The sequence below is a fragment of the Heloderma suspectum genome, chromosome 7 (assembly GCF_057233095.1).
Source record: "Heloderma suspectum isolate Gila_16-S chromosome 7, 16-S_ref, whole genome shotgun sequence".
Taxonomy (NCBI): domain Eukaryota; kingdom Metazoa; phylum Chordata; class Lepidosauria; order Squamata; family Helodermatidae; genus Heloderma; species Heloderma suspectum.
In genome coordinates, this window is record NC_139464.1 from 108869643 (window position 1) to 108891542 (window position 21900).

A 21900-nucleotide genomic window follows, 5' to 3' on the forward strand; every position below is an offset into this window, starting at 1 on the left:
GTAGATCATTGGAGGTGGGGGGAGGGCGGTTGCACTTGGCTTGGAAACACTCTTGATTTGAAGAATGACTCACATCGTAGACAGTGACAGACATGACTGGCAACGTTTCAGTGCAGCTTCAGAACTCATCCATATTGCCTGAGCTGAAATGTCGCTCTGGTGCCAAGCCCCGTTCGTCACTGCCAAAGGGCTGTTGGAAGCTGCAGTGCCAATTATCAAGCCTGCCAGTATTATACAATGCAGTTTTTTACACTCACCAGAAGGAAATTGACACAAATCTCTTAATTAACCCATCATCCCAAGTTTGAACGGTTCATCAGCCATTGTGCGCTATCCATGTTCATGGCATTTTAAGTAAGCAAAGCCAAAGGAAGGGACAGGACCCTACTTGAAGCACTTACAGCATCGCTGGACCAAAAAGGATAGATTCAGAGAAAAAGGGTGTGTGTGCCCCCCCCAGCCCCCCCATCTCCATTGACTTCAGTGACTCTTGTATTTCAATGAGCGGATATCAAGTGGAACTGATTCTCCTGGCGACGTTGAATGCCCAAGGAACTCTTGCACACAATGCTATGAATCTGACCAATGTGCAGCCAAGCAAACCTTTGTTACACTTTTCACCATTCCCAATTATTCTGATTTCTTTCTTTGATGTTACTTGTTAATTTATATACTCTGACATTCTACACTGCATCCCACAAAAGAGAGACTGTTACTTAGCAAAAGAAAGAAATGTAACTACGTTTCTCTAAAGTAAAGAGCAATTAAAAAACAACCCCAGACAATTGACCGATGTGTGAAAATAGGGCTCGTTTAACTGGTGTTGAAGCCCATTATACACTGCATCGCTTCAAGTCTGAAACAGAGAGAGAGTGCCCCACAAAGAAGAACAAGAAAGAGGGCGGCATGTGCAAGAAAGGAGGTTCAGATATTGCAAGGAGCCCTTGGCAACCTCCCTCCCTGTACATTCAGCAGCTCCATCTCCTGGTCATCAAATGTTAGGAGTGGAAGGCAGGTTGAGCACACCGTCTCAAGTGCAGCTGTTTACTTTACCCATTTCTATGGAAGAAGGATGCCATTTGGATGGAGGCTAAATGTGCTCAAAACCATTAGTGACCACAGCCACTGAGAATTAAGGCTTCACTTCCCTAGTGCTAGCAAGTGGCATCTGTGGCAGCTAAGGGTGGCACCCTACTGCTGCAACCCCCTTCCCTCGGACAGGGATAGCCTGCTCTGGCCACCATCACCCATGCTCTGGCAATGGGCATGGTGGAGAATTCCGCCACGGATCTCGGTGAGGCTGAATGCCAGTGCATTTGGCCCCCTGAAATCCGTGGTGGAACAAAGCCCCCCCACCCCCACCCTGCAAAATGGGCCCAGAATGGAGCACCTACCTGCTGCTATCTGCGCTGCATTGCGGCCGCCATTCGCTTCTTCCATATAGCCGTGATAGGCTACGTAAGTATTTACGTAGCCCATTACGGCAAAACTAAGGGAACGCAAATGATGGCGGCTATAGTGTCTGCCATTTGCGTTCCCTTTTTTTTCCGCGATGATAGGCTATGTAAATATTTACGTAGCCTATCACGGCAAAACAGAGGGGCGCAAATGGCGTAGTGGTTGCTATTTGCACCCCTCTGTTTTGCCATAATAGGCTATGTAAATATTTACATAGCCTATTACAGCGGGAAAAAAGTGGAAAGCAAATGTCGGCCGCCGTAGCCGCCGCCATTTGCGTTCGCTGTTGTTGTTGTTTTTCCATGATAGGCTACATAAATATTTATGTAGCCTATCACGGGCCGGCGTAGGGATGTAAATGGCGTCCCCTACACAGGACACCATTTGTGTCTGCACCAGCCCAGTAGCAGCTGGAGGCTCCGCTGCGGTTGGCTCGGCCGGCGGCTCTGCAGCCTGGCTGCGAAGCGGAGACAGCTGGGCAGGATTCCGGGGGGGGAGGAACAGATCGCCTCCCCCTCCGTCGAGGATTCCGGGGTAGGGATGTACAAAAGTTCCGCCATGGATCTCGGACAGGCCGAATGCCAGCGCATTTGGCCCCCGAAATCGGTGGCGGAACGGCCCCCCCCGGGATGGGACTTACCTGGGGTGGATCTTCCTGGTGGCAGCGGCTCCGGCAGCGGCTCCAGGGGTGGTTCGGCAGCGGCAGCTGCGGCGGCCGGTCTTCCGACTGGCTGCTGCCGCCACCATTTCCAGGTTTAAAAAAAACAAAAAACAAAAAAACGTGATAGGCTACGTAAAGATTTACGTAGCCTATCACGGCTAGATTTAAAAAAAACACTGTGATAGGCTACGTAAATGTTTACGTAACCTATCACGGCTTATAAAAAAACAAACAAAAAATGCGCGTACTCAAATGGCAGCACCCATGGGCGCCGCCATTTGCGTTCCTTATTTTAGCATGTCTTAGTCTACGTAAACATTTACGTAGACTAAGACGGCGAAAATAAGGGGAACGCAAATAGCGTAGATGCTATGCTATTTGTGTTCCCCTTATTTTCACTGTCTTAGTCTACGTAAATGTTTACGTAGACTAAGACGTGCCAAAATAAGGAATGCAAATGGCGGCGCCCATGGGCGCCGCCATTTGCATACATGCGTTTTTGTTTTTTGTTTTAATCAGCCGTGATAGGCTACGTAAACATTTACATAGCCTAGCACGGCTGACTGCAGGGACGCAAACGGCGGCGGTTACGGCCGCCGCCATTTGCGTCCCTGCTAGCCAGCGGCCGGATGTCCGGCTGCTGGCGGAGCCAGCTGGTGCCTCCGCAGAATCGCTGTGGAGCACAGCCGGCCGGCCAGGATTCTGGGGGGGAGGAACGGAGCGCCTCCCCCCCCGGCGAGGATTCCGTTGGGAGGGACTGAATGCCTCCCCCCGCACCATCAGCATAATCCCCGAAAGGTAAGTAGCTTTCATACATCCCTATTCCAGGACCCGGCGGAGCCAGGTAAGCGGGGTTTCGTATACCCCTATCTGGCAATCTCCAGGTTAGACTCCTGCAATGTGTTATATTCGTGGCTGACTTGGAAGACTTCTTGGAAGCTTCAGTTAGTCCAAAATACAGTTGCTGGGTTACTGACTGGGTTCAGCTGAATGGAACACATTTTGCCAGTCCTTGTACAAGCACATTGACTGCTGGTCCATTTCTCCCCTCCACATACCCTGCCCCTTCAGTTGAAAAGAGACAGCTGCACAAGACTATAAAAAGATAACGAAAGGTATAACATTTGTATCGACTACTCTTAGAGCACAATTCTATGCGCGTTTAGACAGAAAACAGTCCTACAACTCCCAGCATTCCCCAGCCAGCATAGGGGAATGTTGGGAGCTGTAGGACTGTCTTCTGTCTAAACATGCATAGGATTGCGCCCTTAGTTGCTCAGAATACTGGCATGATTGGACATTGTCAAGGGTAGTTCCTATTGAGGAAAGATCAAGAATTCTGGAGCAGGATCCAGGATTATAAGAGGCTCATGACAAGCTATGAGGACACCAGCTTTCTCCAGAAGTGACTAGAGTGATCAGACTGATACTGTATTTTTAAGAAAAAGAAAGCAAGAGCCTTACACATTAATTAAAGATTAATTCAGAGCAGGCAACAACAACAACAACAACGACTTGTTAAAAACAAACAACAAAACTTTCAAGGATGCTGTCAATCTTACACTGAGCAGGGGATTGGGCTTGATGATCTCCTGAGACCCTTCCAAGTCTAAAATTCTATGATTTTATGATTTCTTTAAATTCACTTTTAAGAACAAAACAAAAACCCTTGTGAGGCATCAGTGACTACTGTATTGGTTACTGTGATTGAGCTTGTGTGCCAATACTGAGATCCTACTGTGCAAATCATAGATGGTGAGATTACTAAAACCACAGTTGTACATTAGTCTTACCTGTTCCAAGGAATAAGACATGGTATCTCCCATCTGCGGCACTGACACGATCGACAGCTATCTTCGTATATTTGTAGTCTGTGCCTGTCCGAATAATTAATGGCCTCTTGTGGACAGGGTAGATGGGATTAAACATCAAGGGGTGGTTCCTGATGAAGGTGACCACATCATCTGGAAACTCTTTGGTTGTCCGTATGTTGGGTGTGAAAGCTCCTCCAGGACACTATAAAAAAGGCCATGACAATCAGTGGTTAGCAACTACATGAAAGGCGGTTTCAATTTCTAGTTCTTTATCATGTCCCCTACACTGCAGAAATGTGCATCATCACTTCACCTTTCTCATTGGGACAAGGTGGGCAACTCTCAATCAAGAAGACTGCATGAGCTGTGGATTTAAGTATACTTTATCCAACTATAATTTTGTTTAGGTATTGTTAAAGATGTGCTTGAAGACCCACGCCTGCAAAATTCTCTTTGCTACATCAGATCAACACTGAATTTTTGAAGCCCCTATAAAGAATATATGTGTGGTTGGAAAGTAAACAACGTACTACAGAGCTGATCCAGCAAGACTGCGCAGCTGTGTATCTGGGTGGGGATGTGCATCACAATGCCTATCTGGGCCTCAGTGAACATGACAGATGTGTCTGATGCCGAAAGGGATGTATACCCCCCTCCCATGGGGCTATTAAACAATCACAACCGATGTATGTATGTATGTATGTATGTATGTATTTCATTTCTATACCACCCAATAGCCGAAGCTGCCTGGGTGGTTCACAAAAATTAAAACCAAGAAGCGCAGGATAAAACAATATAAAATATAAAATCTCAATATAGCAATACAAACAGAATAAAACCTAGCAGCAATGCAGAGATTTAAAATACAGAATTAAAACACCAGAGCTAAACGACTAGGAAGCTAAAATACTGGGAGAATAAAAAGGTCTTCACCAGATTAACAGAGTTCTGCATTTTGCTTGACCTAATTTTCTAAATGCCAACAGTTGTCATAACAATACACTTTGAAAGAAAGAAAGAAAGAAAGAAAGAAAGAAAGAAAGAAAGAATACAATGCAGGTGCCAGGCGAACCTCTCTAGGGAGCTCATTCCACAGCCGGGGGGGCCACAGCAGAAAAGGCCCTCTTCCTGGTAGACACCTGCCTCACTTCCTTTGGCGGGGGCTCCCAGAGAAGGACTGCTGAGGATGATCTCAGGGTCCAGGCAGGCACATATGGGAGGAGGTGATCCTTCAGATAACCTGGTCCCAAGCCATTAAAGGCTTTGCATGTTAATACCAGCACTTCGAATCGGGCCCACAAATGCATAATAATGTCTGGACAGTAGCTCTACAACTTTTAATTAGCAATCCGAATGGTACATCAGGACTCTTAACAGGCCACAGATCATCACATATTTACTTATTTCAGCAATTTGCCATACTCATATATCGTCACCCCAAGTGTATCTCTGGCACCACAGTTCTAAAGGAACGAATAACTGCGATGGCATATGGAAGATAAAGCACCATTTTGAAAGTTAGCCGCAGGAGATTTTGCCATAATAGAATACTTCTTGGGTGGCTGAAATATTTAGACCCTTGTACACAGCTGCATTGTCCCCCAATGGGACTTCAGCCTGGTCCTTGCACATCCCTGTCTGCTGATTAACAATGTGTGATAACATGACCATGTGTCTCGGAATGGAGGCTGCCTCCAGAATCATAGCAATAAGCAAACTACTTTGCTGGACTAAGGAAAAATCCTGAGGTCTGCTTTTGCTGCAAGGGCATTGCAACATGTCTTGATGCTCTGGCGGAGCTAACACACACACACACGCACACCCCATACACACATCTTATTCAAACTCATCTGTTGGTATAGCAGCTTACTGGATTGGGTCTTGAGCAGCTTTATGCTTGCACCAGGCCCAACTCGTAAATATTGTATTTTAACCATTTCCTGTAGATTTCCTAAGAGGGAAACAATTGCAAGAAATTGCATAACCAACACAGTGAAAGCTAAGATGTCCATGAAAGGCAATGTCAAAGTCAAATCAGATTAACAGAGTTCTGCATTTTGCTTGACCTAATTTTCTAAATGCCAACAGTTGTCATAACAATACACTTAGAAAGAAAGAAAGAAAGAAAGAAAGAAAGAAAGAAAGAAAGAAAGAAAGAAATCCTGTTATGCATCTGCTTGGCTTGTTTTTTCACCTTTTGTGGGGATTTGCATGTCAGATTCCTACATTTTAGTCCAAAACTCTAGCCATGGTTGGTTTTAGCTTATCAAACCAAGCCAGTGTGGCATAGTGGTGAGAGTGTTGGACTGGGAGCCGGGAGATCCGGGTTCTAGTCCCTACTCGGCCAGGGAAGCTCACTGGGTGACTTTGGGCCAGTCACAGACTCTCAGCTCAACCCACCTCACAGGGTTGTTGTTGTGAGGCCAAAATGGAGAGGAGGAGGGTAATGTAAGCCGCCTTAGGTTCCTTGTGAGAGGAAAAAAGGCAGGATATAAATATAATAAATAAATAAACAAATCAAATCAAATCAGTCAATCAGGTATTGTAGGGTTTGAACTGGAACCCAGCAAGTCAAACCACCTTCTTCAGCTGATTCACAGTCCACATGACCTTCATTGGGCCACTGTAGCTTCATAGACCCTCCACATATGTTACACTAGTGGCATGGGAACCACTGAAACACCACTGTTCCCTGAATCACCAGGGTAACATGAGAAGTGTGAGCCCAAGCGAGTGAAGCCCACACTTCAACTTCTCCCCTTACCAACCTTGCGTCTCCTGAGGCTTGGGCAACAAACGCATAGGGAGAAGTCACAGCAAGGGCTCCTCTCATGTGGCCCAACACTTCTCATGTTACCCAGCAGTACAGGAATTGACTCTGACTTTGCAAATGTAGTGAGTAGGGACAACGGTTTACTGTGCATTCCACCAGCAGTGACCTTCCCTGACTTAGTTACTATCCCTAACCCACTTCTTACTTTCTTGTTAGCACTTCCCTAGGATGGTTCACACAATGCCTACGGCTTATATTGGAAGCCAAAAAGGCTTACAATTCAAGCATTTCCTCCCTGCTTGTTCTCACAATTTAATGCCACTGCAACACCAGAATCTTCCTCTTTTGCTCCTGGGGTGCACCTAGGGATATCAAAGAAATCTGCAACGGAATGAAATGAGTTTGGATCTCTATGAATCTGACCTACACATTCTGCAGCAGACCAGCTTTTCATGAGACACACGCATTTGCAGACGAGTTATTTATTTATTTATGTATTTATTTTTACTTTCTGGAATTTTATGTAAATTCAGTTGTAGAAAAATGCATAAAACCAAAAATAAACGCTAGCTGAAAACGTACATTTCCCCTATAGGCCAAACCATGAAAGCGTGCATGGGGGGGGGATTTGCGCATTGCAGGGTTGCGCGTTTCCGCCAGTGCAAATTTGCGAAAATGAGGGAAACTGGAAAAATCTGATTCTGTCAATGAGTGGACGATAGAACGAAAGGCACGTGACAATCCACAAAAAGCAGACGGAATGGATTTTTCAAAATCTGTACATTCCTACAGTAGCTGCACCTCAGCAGTATATCGTGTTTTATATGTTGGAAGCCATCTTGGGAGGGTTTCAGTCCTAAAAGGTTGCCTACCAATATATGATACCCAAATATGCCTGCAAATGGTCCAGCTTTCAAACAACGCCATCTATAAGTATCACTGGAAAAGACCTCGTCCTGAGGTCTTCAAGAGCCACAGCCTTTAGAACAGAAATGGTCTGACTCAATGTCCAGCCAGGACCCCACCTTACATTGGGGCAGGGGGCATAGCAGTTCCATATCCTGATCTCCCTCTATGCCAGCCCCAACAAGGCTTATGGAAGAGGGGAACATTGCAGCCCTCACCAGAAATTGTGAACTTGGAGCCAACTGCTGGACTTACACACAATGTACCAATATGGGAATGTGATTTGTTGGCAAAGCTATTTCTACGTTGGTCAGAGAAAAGTAATTTCTATATTTGCCATGGGGCAACAATTAAGGCAGCAGAGGGTCAAAATAAACGTCCCTCAGTAGGCCATAAAAAGGATTCTCTTCATGCTACCTTTGGGCTATAGCTCTGTTTTATACCCCAACAAAATTAAGAAACTATATCACAGCATCTTATATATCAGAGCTGGGAAACTTGCGGTACTGCAGATGTCCTAGGACTCCAGTTCAAGCCAGCCTGTTCAATGGTGAGGGAACTTGGAGAGATGGGGACATCAGCAATGTCTGTGTCATGGATGCTAAACCCTCCCGCTGAGTAATGAGGCAGCAGAGACTCACTGTGCAATCCACAGACTCTTTATTCAGCTATTAGCACCTCTTTACCTATCAAGCCACCACAAAAGCTTAGAGCTGTCCTCTGGGCCTAATTTGAAAAGTAATTTTTTTTGGTAAGAAAGCTACTGAAAGCAAGTTAGTTGCCTTTCAACCCCAGATGGGTTTCCCACCATGTTCGGCTGGCTTTTTCTGAGCTCGTGCCTTCAGGAAGGATCCTCCCAACCCAACTTCTGCTGGGCAGCCAATCTGACGTGATGCTTCCCACCTCCTCCTCTGAACTCCACACGCTTAACTTGGTGGCAGGTTCTGGCATCTGTCAATCCTGAAGCTTCCTCCCCTCCAACAGAGCCTGGTTTTCCATGGGGAGCGGGGAGAACGGTCTCTGAGTCTGGCCTTCCTGGTCGACAAGCCCCTGGGAAGGTTCCTTGCTGGCTCCTGAGGAATCTTGGGGAATTTCCTCCTCTACAGTCTGAAGGGCCATAGGTTCCCCACTATATAGTCTCTCAAATTGACAGATTTCCCCCCTTACTCAAGAGATGATGTGAGGCTCATAATGCATTCTACGACATGCTGTAGCTCCAGATGATGATTTGTGTATAGTCTATAAGACAAATAAGATTTAACAGACAGCCTCCAACCCAGCATGAACTGGTACATTACATCATTAAGGTTTTCTATAACTCATAGCTGATTGTGGCAGAAATATCTGCTATGATTGGTATGTTTTGAAGGGATGCCAAGGCTTGCAGGGCCTGATTCTTGCCAAGTGACTATATTACCTAACTAACCTTATTCAATTTCACTTTAGCTGTTGCTCAAATAGCTGCCTTTAGAAGAATGTAAGCACTGGCTTCCTGAATCAGATCAAGGTCTGCATAGTCCACTATTCTTTTTCCAACAGAAGGTGGATGCCTCTGAGAAGCACACAAGAGCTCTTCCTTCTTAGCATTTAACAGTGCATCAGCCTGTTCCAAAAAGCATTCGAGCCATTTATGTCTTTGGAAGGACGTAGCAAATCCTTCTTGTCTTTCAGCGGTTCCCAACGTCGGGTCCCCAGAGGGTGCTGGACTACAACTCCTATCACCCCAACCTGTGGTCATGCTGGTTGGGGATTATGGGATTCGCGGTCCAAAATGAGCTGGGGACCCGAGGTTAGGAACCAAATTGACAATTTAGGGCCAATCTCTATGTTTAGAGATAGCTCGAGGTAGAGTCCTTCTGGGATTGGACCCCTTCAGACAGCAGTGAACATATTGCATATTTTAATGTTTCCCTCATGCGGCAAGGAGGAAAGCCCACAATTCTAATACCAAGGCCCCAATCCCATAACTACTTACTTAGAGGTAAATCTCATTTAACTCACTGGGGCACCCAGCTTACAGTTCACATAGCCCCTCCCCTAACAACCATGCCTAGGATGCAAACATTTGCAGAGAGGGGGATCTTTTTGTACAGCTGTACATGTAGAGGCCTCCATGTGACCCCACACCCTGATAGCACAGCGTTCTGGGTTGCATGGAGGGCTTCTTGGGTACAACTGTACACACAGAGGCCCTCTCTTTGAGGACATTTGAGCTATATGCGTAGATGCCATGTGGAGTATGGCTGCAACGTCAGGGGTAAAGCTTTTCGGTGCTCTCATGTTCACCTAAACTCTAAGGGCCAATCTACATTGCGCCCGCCATCGCAATGAATTCGGTGTCCCGTCGGATTAAATGCTCTCTCATTAAAACGTGATTATTCACACTCACCCATTTTCCCTGTTGCAGTGCTTCATCGAATGCACGAGCTCGGTTCACACTTGAGCGCTGTGCTGTTTTCCTGCTGCTTTCCTACGCGCGCTTGTCTGATCACGGATGCTAAGCGGGGTCAGCCCCAGTCAGTAGTTGGATGGAGGACCACCTGGGAATCAGGCTTCCTGCACTGAGCAGGGAGCTATTGTATCCCTTCAAATGAGATTAAGTTTTACCCCCTCCTATCCCCTGCTCCTGTTTAAAAATAAAAATAAAAATTAAGGTGTTATCCTTGCAGAATTGGGGCTTCTCCGCAATGTTTTTTTTTCTAATGGAGGCATGATCTTCGAAGATTAGAAGATCATGCCTGAATTAGGAAAAAAAAACATTGTGGAGAAGCCCCGATTCTGCGAGGATAATGCCTTAATTTTTTTTAAAAAAACAAGAGCGGGGGATAGGAGGGGGTAAAACTTAATCTCATTTGAAGGGATACAATAGCTCCCTGCTCAGTGCAGGAAGCCTGATTCCCAGGTGGTTCCCCAGCCAACTAGTGACCAGGGCTGACCCCGCTTAGCTTCCAAGATTAGACAAGCGTGCGCACATCCAGCCATTTGCTTGTCGCTGAGGAAATGGGGGCTGCTGAGGAAGCTATGCGATCAGTAACCAGAAGAAGACAGGGGGCCGTCGAGAGCTGTGAGTGGACAGGAGGGGGGGGGGAAAGGGATGTACGAAAGTGACTTACCTTTTAACGAAATTGATTCGAGGTGGGGGGGAGGCGCTCCGTCCCTCCCCCCCAAATTCTGGCTGGGGGGGAGGCACTCCGTCCCTCCCCCCCCGAATCCTGGCCGACCGGGTCCACAAATGGCGGCGGCCGTAGCCGCCGCCGTTTGCGTCCCTGCAGTCAGCCGTGATAGGCTACATAAATGTTTACGTAGCCTATCACGGCTGATTTAAAAGAAAAAAAATGCATGTATGCAAATGGCGGCGCCCATGGGCGCTGCCATTTGCGTTCCTTATTTTGACACATCTTAGTCTACGTAAACGTTTATGTAGACTAAGATGGTGAAAATAAGGGGAACGCAAATAGTGTAGATGCTACGCTATTTGCGTTCCCCTTAATTTCGCCGTCTTAGTCTACGTAAATGTTTACGTAGACTAAGACGTGTCAAAATAAGGAACACAAATGGCGGCGCCCATGAGCGCCGCCATTTGCGTATGCGCGTTTTTTTCCTTTTAGATCAGCCGTGATAGGCTACATAAACATTTACGTAGCCTATCACGGTATTTTTTAAAAACCTAGCCGTGATAGGCTACGTAAATCTTTACGTAGCCTATCACTTTTTTTTTTTTTTTTACTGGAATGGCGGTGGTGGCAGCCGGTCGGAAGACCGGCCACCACAGCCGCCGCACCGCCGCCGGAGCCGCCGCCGCCAGGAAGATTCACCCAAGGTAAGTCCCATCCCGGGGGGGCAGACCGTTTCGCCACCAATTTCGGGGGGCCGAATGTGCTGGCATTTGGCCTCCCCGAGATTCATGGCGAAATTCTTTGACATTCCTAGAAATACAAACACCGCCGTATATGGACAGACGGGGGAGGGGACTACGACCAGATACGGTAGCGAAGGAGGAAAATCAGAGCACATTAAGGGGGAATACCGGGATATTGGGGTATTGAAAGCGGGAGCACGGAAGTGGGAAATTCCCGTTCCAATTCGAGGTGGCTACTGCATAGTGTGAAAGGCGGGCGGTGAAACCTCATTGGAAGCGAAAAAAGGAAGTAAGTGTAGATTCAGCCTAAGTCTAACGCCTGAAGAGGGCTTCTCCTTTGTGCTTTTTTGAACATTGAGATCAGTCCTAAATCTATCACTGGACAGTAACTTCCATTTCATACCAAGTCTAATCTCTAAATCTACATTTAAGAAACCAAATAGAAGTGTTCATTGTGTACAGATACTACTGACTTAAAAGGGAATGTTGAAAAATTGCATTATGTCTGCAGGAGACCTTTCTTTCTGCCAGTTAAGATGTGCAAAGCCAAATAATACAGGAACTCATCCCAGCTGTAACTGAATAACATCTTCTCCCTTCCCCAGTTTGCCCTGGGCTTATCCCACATGATTTTGTTAGAGATGAATGCTATTATTACACTCCGTAAGAGAAAACAGTCCTCTGAGTTGAACAAATACTGTAATATATTATACTCTTCCAAGCATGACCCCTTTTTTAAGATGTGACCACAGGAAATGTACAGTGTTCTTTACTCTTAGTCAAATTGCCTATCTGTCAAAACTAAGAGCCAAACTAAATAATTTAAAATCTCACACAGCACAGGCTTTCCCGGACTGTACCACTTCAGAATGGAGGAGGATTCGTCCATGTTTGAATTTCACTGTGTGTAATTTTCCCTGCATGTCCTAGTTTTCACCTCACCCTCTTCCTGATATGCCAGTCTTCTACATGTAGGGCATTTTTTAGTGAGGGAGCATTCAAACATGTCCCCCACTTAAACTCTGAGACCTGTGTACTCAGGGAATCCTACAATAGGGTTGGGCCATTTTCCAGCCGTGTTCCAGCTTGCCAAGATTCTCCGAAAATCAGCTCTCTGCTGGTCTCTCCTCGCTGTGCACTTGCTTTGCAGATGCAGTTTGTTTTGCATGAATGAAAAAATTGCACAAAACCGACTGCAGTTGAACATGAAAGTTGTGCAAACTGGGAATTTCAAAACACATTCAATACATTTCCCAAACTGCACAAATTTTCCCCACAGACTAAAATGTGGGTGACTTAAAATGCATGCATTTTGAGAAAGTTGCCCATTTTGAGTAAAGTTGTGCATTTTAAGAAATTTGCATATTCTAAGGAAGTTGTGAACTTTAAGGAAGTTGCACACTTGGAGGAAGTTGTGCACTTTGAGAAATCTGCGAATTTTTTAAGTACACATTTTGTGAATGTGAAGGCAAGTTCAGGAATTTGTGAACCGTTGCGGAGAAAATGTACTTCTGTTCACATTCAGTATTAGAAACTGGGCATTTTTGAGTGATTTGCAAACTGATATGAAATTCTCATACATCCCTATACAACATTGTATGACTAAGGTCCAGAGATATCAATACCCATGGCGCCCTAAACACCAAGTCAGCCATCAATCACCCCATCCCCTACCGAGGGAATGCTGAATCTCCCATTGATTCCTTACAACTGGACTAGTTTCCTAGGGCACAATTCATTAGGTGAGAATGGCAGATATATATATATATATATATGAATGAGAGAGAGAGATATTCTCATTAGGTGAGAATATATACCTGTCCAGACCCGAAGATCCTTTTTACCAGTCTGTCTCTGGGAGCCCCACCAAATGAAGTGAGGTGGGTAGCTACTAAGAAGAGGGGCTTTTCTGTTGTGGCACCCAGGTTGCAGAATGAGCTTCCCAGGTGAGGCTTGCCTTCACGGTGGTCTTTTTTGCGCCATGTGAAGACTATCTTAATTTTCTAGGCATTTTAGTCTTCTAGTTTCTGTTGTTCTAAATCTCTAGTTTAAATCTTTGCACAGCTGCTAGTTGATCTTGATTTTTCTTATTATCTTTACTTTATACGGTGCCTTTCAAGCTTTTAAACTTTTATATTATGTTTTATTGTTTTAATTGTTTTTATGCATGCATAAAATGGCATTTTATGGTTTTAATTGTTGTGAACTATACCACCCAGAGAGCTTCAGCTACTGGGTGGCATAGAAATGTAATAACTGAATAAATAAATAATAAATAGCCTGTTCTCTTCCTTGCTAAATTGCATGGGAAGAAGTGAGAGAGGAATACTAGTACTACTTCTACTAGCATTTATATAGCACTTTAGGTGGGCAAAGAATTTCACAAATATGAACTCTGGAATCTTTACATCAATCCTGTCGGGTCAGTATTATTTTATGCCCATTTTGCAGACAGAGGCCGGTCTAAGACAGAGAATGGTGGTTTTCTTTCAATTAATGTAATGTGAAATTGTGAATAATCGTTTGGAAGCATTTTTTTTCCTGCACATGTGACTAATCCCAGACACACTAAACCTCCTTGTTAAATGAATAATTTAATTAATATGTCACAATAATACTATAAAAATGACAAAGCTCTGGAATGCAGGTGAGACAAGGTTGTTGTTGTTGTTGTTCAGTCGTTCAGTCGTGTCCGACTCTTCGTGACCCCATGGCCCATAGCACAAGGTACCATTATCTTTTATTCACCTTTTACTGTATCTGTTAAAAACCCTATCCTTGTACATTCATTTATCTCCGTGTGAAACTGAATTGCTCTGCTTGACACTAAAGGGAATTCACATGTGCCTTGTACGGTTCATACTTGAAAACTCCATATGCAGGAACCAGATCTGTCTAAGCTAATCAAATTATTTTAATCGTCAGTGCCATTAGCAGCCATTATGCTTCAGTTACAAGTTTATCAGCAAAGCTCTCATTGCTAATCAGCTGGGTAACTGATCTTAGCTAACAAGGCCGCTGCAGTTTCTCTATCTGGAATCACTGAACTGTTATTGTAGGCTCCCCTAGGACTAAGAAAAAGGAAGACAGGATATTAGGAAATAAATTGGCCACGACCTTAGTGGCAAGTTGCGATGTCATTCATTTTTCTGCTTAAGGAAAACCAGTGTAAATTATTCCCTTCCCCTCATTTGGGAAACTATGGAAAATAGGAAGCTATGCTGTATTGAGTTAAAACGCTAGTCTATCTAGCCCCATACTATTTTCTACTTTAACTGGTCAAGGCTCTCCATTAGGGATGTCAGAGAATTCCTCCACGGATCCCAGGGAGGCTGAATTCCAGTGAATTTGGCCCCCTGGAATCCATGGAGGAACAGAGCAACCCGCCCCACCACCCAGCGGAAGTCCCCCGAAACGGAGCCTATCTGGCTGCACCTCCAGCAGCTCCGGCGGCAGCGGCGGCTCCGGTGGCAGCGGCGGCTCTGGCCGCTGCTGGGCTGCGGCTGCAAATGGCAGCCGCTACATCGGCCACCATTTGCGTCCCTGGCAAGCCGTGATAGGCTACGTAAATATTTACATAGCCTATCACGGCAAAAGCGGGAATGCAAATGGTGGCCGCTATGCCATTTGCGTTCCCGCTTTTGCTGTGATAGGCTATGTAAATATTTACGTAGCCTATCACAGCTCAGCGAAGGGACGCAAATGGCGGCCGCTATGCCGACCGCCATTTGCATCCGCAGACCTGCCACTGTCGATGCACCCGGCCGGCTGCTCCGCGGAGTCGCCACGGAGCGGAGCAGGCCAGGGAGAATTTCAGGGGGAGGTACAGAGCGCCTCCCCCCCACCGCGGATGTCACCCTTCAAAAAGGTAAGTGACTTTCGTACACCCCTACTCTCCATGTTCTCAGGCGGAAATGTGTCCCACAACAACTGACCGCACAATTCTAAGCAAGTTTCAACTCACGAGTTAAGTAAGGTTCGCCTGGCGCCTACATTGTACTCCTTTCGGTGCCAGGTGAAGACCTTATTTTTCCAGCATTTTAGCACTCAAGTCTTTTAGCTCTGCTGTTTATCTGTATTTGCAATCTCTGCATTGCTGCTAGGTTTTCTTCTGGTTGTATTTTGATACTGTAGTTTTAAGCTTTCATATTTGATATGGTTTTATTCTGTTCCTTGTGGTTTTATTTCTGTGAACCGCCCAGAGAGCTTTGGGTATTGGGCGATATAGCCAATCTACATTACAACTTTAAACTGGTTTCAAACTGGTTTATCTAAAGGGATCCTGCAGTTTCATGAGGGTACTGAGAATTCTTTGCTAGAGACCCCTGTCCCCTGCCCAAGCGGCCCCTCTTCCTAGAGCTACAATTCCCAGAATTCCTGTATTTGGTAGCCATAATCACTAAAAACAGGTTTGAAACCAGTTTAAAGTTGTAATGTAGATTGCCCCCAATAGAGATAAAAAATTCCACAGAGTTCTGTGGAACTAAACCCAGAGAACCCCAGGTAAGCGCACAGAAGATTTCAGCCTAAATGATGCTGGGGACTGAACCTGGGAGCTTTTGCTTGCCACTATGCACCCGCCACTGCTGAGCTATCACTTCATCTCATACTGTTATCACTTCCACATCTGAACCTATATTTAGTGTCTACAGACTCCAGGCTACCTTAGCCATTTCCTTGACATTCGATTTGCTATATGCAGGTAGGTGCTACGGTTTGTTTTCTAAATATGGGGAAGCGTTCAATCAAGCTCAATCGAAACCAACAATCAAGCATTCAATCCAGTCAGCAACAGATTTGTTCCAGCAGGCTGTTGCGTGCATATTTCAACTTTCCATCAGTCCTTCTGACACAGATCCTGACACAGAAGAGATTTCAATTTTTTCATCAGTCGTGACACAGCCCTTAAAGAAAAGACAGAGACTCCCCAGCTCCCATAAGCAGTTTCCCCCAACAACCCACATTTGACAAATGTTCTGGCACATTAGAAACTTTCCGCCCAGTATTTAACTCATGTTGCTTGGTGCATCCTAAACTCAGGGCCTCCTGTCTTAGCACTCAGGAATAGATGGTGGATTGTTCCACCTTCATTTTTATGGCTGTCTTTTAAAATTATCATCTTCTCTCTAGGCTAAACACATTGAGCTGTCAGTCTTTCCACATATATCAAAATTGTTCACTGCATCCTTTCATCATCTCTACTGCCTCCTCATCCTAGCCAACTTGTCTTCATCCTTCCTGAAATATGGCCTCCAAAATCAGATGGAACACTCCAGTGTCAGACCAAAACAATGCTGAGTGCAAGATTATGCCTAAGGATGATAAAGATAAAACAAAGGCAAGCTTTGGACATATATAACAGCGTACTTACAGTCCCAGGTCGTGGGTAAGGAATTCTTCCCTGATAGGGAATCAGCTGATGGTTTGGGCCTTCCTTATGTGCAAATGGCCCATTGAACACTCTCTGGATATCAGACAAGTGGTAGGCACACACCGCCGAGCCTTTAAATACAGAACTAGGGAAGAAAAGGAAACGGGGAAAATCTGTTCATGCTGCGTTCTTGTGTCTTGCACATACAGCCTCTAAAATCATCCTAGAAGATGCAAAGCATTCATTCCACACATTATAGGATTCCGCTTAGCGAATTAAGAACTGCATCTTGCATTCTGTGTCCAAACTCAACAAAGCGTCGTACCAATGTGGTTCTCATGTTATTGTGCCTTTTGCAGGGGTGGGGTGGGTGGGATATCATTGTGATAGATCAATCTTTTGGGAGGTGGACTGTGGATGGTCCAACCTTGCAGTGAACTAGACTGACTGGCTTTGTAGTTTTTGTTGTTGTTCCTTCTGTGATAAGTGCTGGATGTTACTGAAGACCTGCCACTAGATGGATGCACAGCCACTTTCACACTGAGATGGCAGCACTTCTTAGCTCCAGGCTGCAATCCTATGGCCACTTCCCTGGGAATAAGCCCCACTGAACTCAAGGGGATTTACTGCTGAGTAGACATATATGGGATTCCACTGTTAGAGACTGAACTATGAATCAAGACAACCCAGGTTTGAATCTTGCCTTGGTACATAATATTTTAAAGGCAAGTTTCTCTCTCAGTCTCCGCTGCTCTACGTGCAATATGGGACTAGATGGTGATGATAATGGCAATAATAATAGCCACTTGTATAGTGCTTTCTAGTGTTCAAAGCTCTCCACATGCATCATCTTATTACAATCCTTCCAACAACCCAATAAGGGAAATCAGTACTATTATCTCCTGCATTGCAGATGGGTGATGACCTTAAGTCTAAGAGTCAAAACAGACGTTACTTTATGTGTGCCTAGCAGCTACGTCTTTTTTTTTTAATTTTTACTCTAGAGTAGGTACAGCATCCACAATCTGGACTGGAACCCTATTGGGTATGTGTGGGGTGGGTAGAGCATTTTTTAAGATCTAGAACAAGCCCCCCTTGCCTACTCTAGAGCAAAATGAAAAGAGGACTTCGCTGCTAGACATAAATTTGGAGTAACATCTGTTTTGGCCCTAATATTCTGAGAGAGAAAAAATGTAAAAGTGCTACAGAAATAAAATCAAAAGAAATACTTGCATTAGCCCTTTGAAGGAACTCGCCACGCATTTGGTGAGGTCATTGGTTGCAGTTTCTGTTGGCCATGTATTTGGCTGTAGTATGAAAGCCCTACTGTGGCCAACCGAGGTACCTGCTTACATAGAGCAAATTTATGTGCATACTAGGAATGTCAGAGAATTCTGCCACGGATCTCGGTGAGGCCGAATGCCAGTGCATTCAGCCCCCCGAACTCCGTGGCGGAACGGCCTGCCACCCCACCCGCCCCCGGGGATCCCCCCGGGGATGAGACTTACCTGGGGCGGATGTTCCGGATGGCGGCGGCTCCAGCAGCGGCGGAGGCGGCAGCTGGTCTTCCGAACGGCTGCTGCCACCGCCGCTGCCATTTGCAGTCTGTTCCCCCCCCCCATTCGTGATAGGCTACGTAAAGACCTATGTAGCCTATCACGTCTGGCTTAAAAAAAAAAAAACGCATACGCAAATGGTGGTGGCTACAGCCGCCGCCATTTGCGTTCCTTATTTTTAGCCGTCTTAGTCTACGTAAATATTTACATAGACTAAGACGGCGAAAATAAGGGGAACGCAAATAGCATAGCGGATGCTATTTGTGTTCCCCCTTATTTTCACCATCTTAGTCTATGTAAATATTTACGTAGACTAAGACGGCCAAAAATAAGGAATGCAAATGGTGGCGGCCGTAGCCGCCGCCGTTTGCGTACGTGTTTTTTTTTTTAAGCCAGACATGATAGGCTATGTAAAGATTCATGTAGCCTATCATGGCTGACTACAGGGACACAAACGGTGGCAGCTACAGCCGCCGCCATTTGCGTCCCTGCTAGCCAGCGGTCGGATGTCTGGCTGCTGGTGGAGCCGGCCGGCAGCTCCGCAGAATCCTCGCAGAGTGGAGCCGGCCAGCGAGGATTCCGGGGGGAGGGACGGAGCGCCTCCGCCCCCCAGCGGAACCTGGCGGAGGCAGGTAAGGGAGGTTTCGTACATCCCTAGACTGCATACAGATGTTTGTGCATAAGCTCTCTTCACACTACTTCTAAATGCATGGTATGCAGGCTAACCCATTACCCCCTCACGTGGTCATTGAACATGTAGGAGATGTCTGTGCAGGTGCATAAGGATGTAACATTTGTGATATTACAAGAACCTCATAACTGTTATAATATTGATATTGCAAGGAGCAAGTCCTCAACATAGATTGAGAAAGTCAGGCTATTTTCTGGACACTTGGAGTACATCTAATCAGAAACCTTAAATTGGGTTGCATTTGATATTACAGTTTTCAGCTTATTGGCCGTTTCTTTCCCTCTCTGAATCTTGCAAGATATGTGAATTTGATCATACTTAGCATGTTGAAAATTTGTTTCAGGGAATAATGTACCATGATCAAATCTGTTGTCTTAAAATCAGCTTCCATCTCTTCCCCCCGCCCCTGCTTCTCAAATAATGGTCAGAATGAATCTGGTATATTTTTTGATAACTTCAGGCAATGTAAACTTTGTCTGATAAGTAATTCATCTCAGGAATGCTCTTAGGAAAATGGGTTTTAATTAAAATTAATTACAATTCTGTGTTGTAACATGTTGCTACATTTTGGAGGTAGAAGAGTCACAGGCACCGCTGCCAAATTAAATCCATTAAGACCTCTATTTTTAATTATACTATATGTTCAATTTAGAGTTATTTTTAAAATATATGAAAAAAATCATTGCAGATCTGTGGTGAAAGAAACCTAAGCCAGTATAAACCTTGTACAGAGTGAAGGAAATATCTCTGGGGCCTGGAACAGACTCAGTGCTCACTTTGTTACCACCTTATATGGGTTCCTTGATTCTTGCCCATTTTCCACTTCACCATATGAATTAGGCAAACCAATTTCCAGCTCAAATATGCTGAATTCATAATGTAATCATAAATGTGGTCTCTCCCCACCCCTGCTGCTAAACGTCCTCCTTACACTGTTGACAGTGCACCAAACAGAGTCTCAGCTGTTGAAATTATTCTTTTTTTTTTATTGCCAAGCAATTAAGAAAAAAACATAACATATTTATTGCTTTGATGAAAAATGAAAATGTACGTTATCCATTTACTATGGTGGGGTGCACAACAAAAATATAGGCAGACAGCTGCTTTACATATTCAGTGCATGCACACACACCAGCCTCAATGGAAGTCAAGGGCAGTATCCAACATTGCCCATGCATCTGTGCTGGCTATGTGGCGCCAGCAGGACCCACCACCAGCACAACAGAAAGCTAGCACTTCCTAGAGCAACCCCAGAAAGGAGCCGAAATGCTCATTTCCAGAACAGGACAGGTCAGCGGAGCTGCCTTCTGTGAGCTTCGCTGACTTCCGTTCTGGAAACTAGCATTCTGGCTCCTTTCCAGTTGCCTGAGGAAGCACTAGCTTGCCATGCACCGGTGGTGGGTCATGCTGGACCATTGGCAGTGTTGGATACTGCCCCAAATTATTAGAGCTCTACTTTGATTTTTCTTTTGACAGTGAAGCTAATATACTTTGGGGCCAGGGGGTAAGGGGAGTTAGAAATGTAAAGCGTCGGGTATATATCACATCTAGGGATGTACGAAATTGGCCTTACCTGGCTCCGCTGGGTTCCACTGGGGGGGGAGGCGCTCCGTCCCTCCCCCCAGAATCCTTGCTCCATGCCTCCCCCCCCTGGAATCCTGGCTGGCTGGCTCCGTTCCGCGGGGATTCCGCGGAGCCGCCAGCCGGCTCTGCCAGCAGTCAGACATCTGGCCGCTGGCTAGCAGGGACGCAAATGGCGGCGGCCGTAGCTGCCGCCGTTTGTGTCCCTGTAGTCAGCCGTGATAAATCTTTACGTAGCGTATCACATCTTTCCCCCCCCCCCCAGACTGGAAATGGCGGTGGCAGCAGCCGGTCGGAAGACCAGCTGCTGCCGCCGCCCGGAAGATCCGCCCCAGGTAAGTCTCGTCCTGGGGGGGAATCTGCGGGGGGGCGGAGGGGTGGCAGGCCATTCCGCCACGGAGTTCGGGGGGCCGAATGCACTGGCATTCGGACTCACCGAGATCCATGGCAGAATTCCCTGCCATCCCTAATCACATCACTGTGAGATAGCAATCTGCTCTCTGTCTTCCATAAAATGGCTACACTGCTGACTGGTACAAAACAGCAGTAGAAAAATGGTCTTCTTCAATGTTAGAACAAATAATTTACCTCCAAAATATTTCTGAATTCCTAAAACTGAGCGACATGAGGAGTGCAGACAAACTTGCCTTTCAATTGACAATGACTGGGTTCACACAATTACAAAGGGGGAAATAAGCCAGTGTGGTGTAGTGGCGAGAGTGTTGGACTAGGAGCTGGGAGATCCGGGTTCTAGTCCCCACTCGGCCATGGCAGCTCACTGGGTGACTTTGGGCCAGTCACAGACTCTCAGCCCAACCCACCTCACAGGGTTGTTGTTGAGAGGATAAAATGGAGAGGAGGAGGAGAATGTAAGCCGCCTTGGGTTCCTTGCAAGAGGAAAAAAGGCGGGGTATAAATGCAATAAATAAATAAATAAGCAAGCAAGCCGCAGTGGCTTATTTCCCCCACCAAGTGTGCCAGGGGGATTTGCATAATGACCCTCACTGCCACGGTTAACCTGGGGAGAGTGGCTTATTGTCGTGGTTAACAAGCCACCCAGAACCCATGGGCTCTTTTAGGCTTCTGGGGTGTCTTGTTAGCCACAGCAGCAACCTACCCTCATTGGGTTCACATGACATAGCAAGTCGCACCAGCGAGGGTAATTATGTAAATCCCCCCTGGCATGCATGGTGGGGGAAGAAGACACCGTGGCTTATTTCCTCCATGATC

General features: G+C 45.9%; 1 protein-coding gene across 1 annotated transcript in view; it reads right to left on the reverse strand.

The window, feature by feature from the left end:
- The window catches only part of SEMA3C (semaphorin 3C), a 247418-nt gene that overhangs the window by 34180 nt on the left and 191338 nt on the right, over nucleotides 1-21900 (reverse strand). Inside the window, exons 11-12 of the mRNA XM_084811075.1 lie at nucleotides 16843-16987; nucleotides 3913-4135 (exon numbers count right to left, since the gene is read on the reverse strand). Of these exons, the coding sequence (XP_084667201.1) occupies nucleotides 3913-4135; nucleotides 16843-16987 (368 nt within the window). The remainder of the gene's footprint in view (nucleotides 1-3912; nucleotides 4136-16842; nucleotides 16988-21900) is intronic.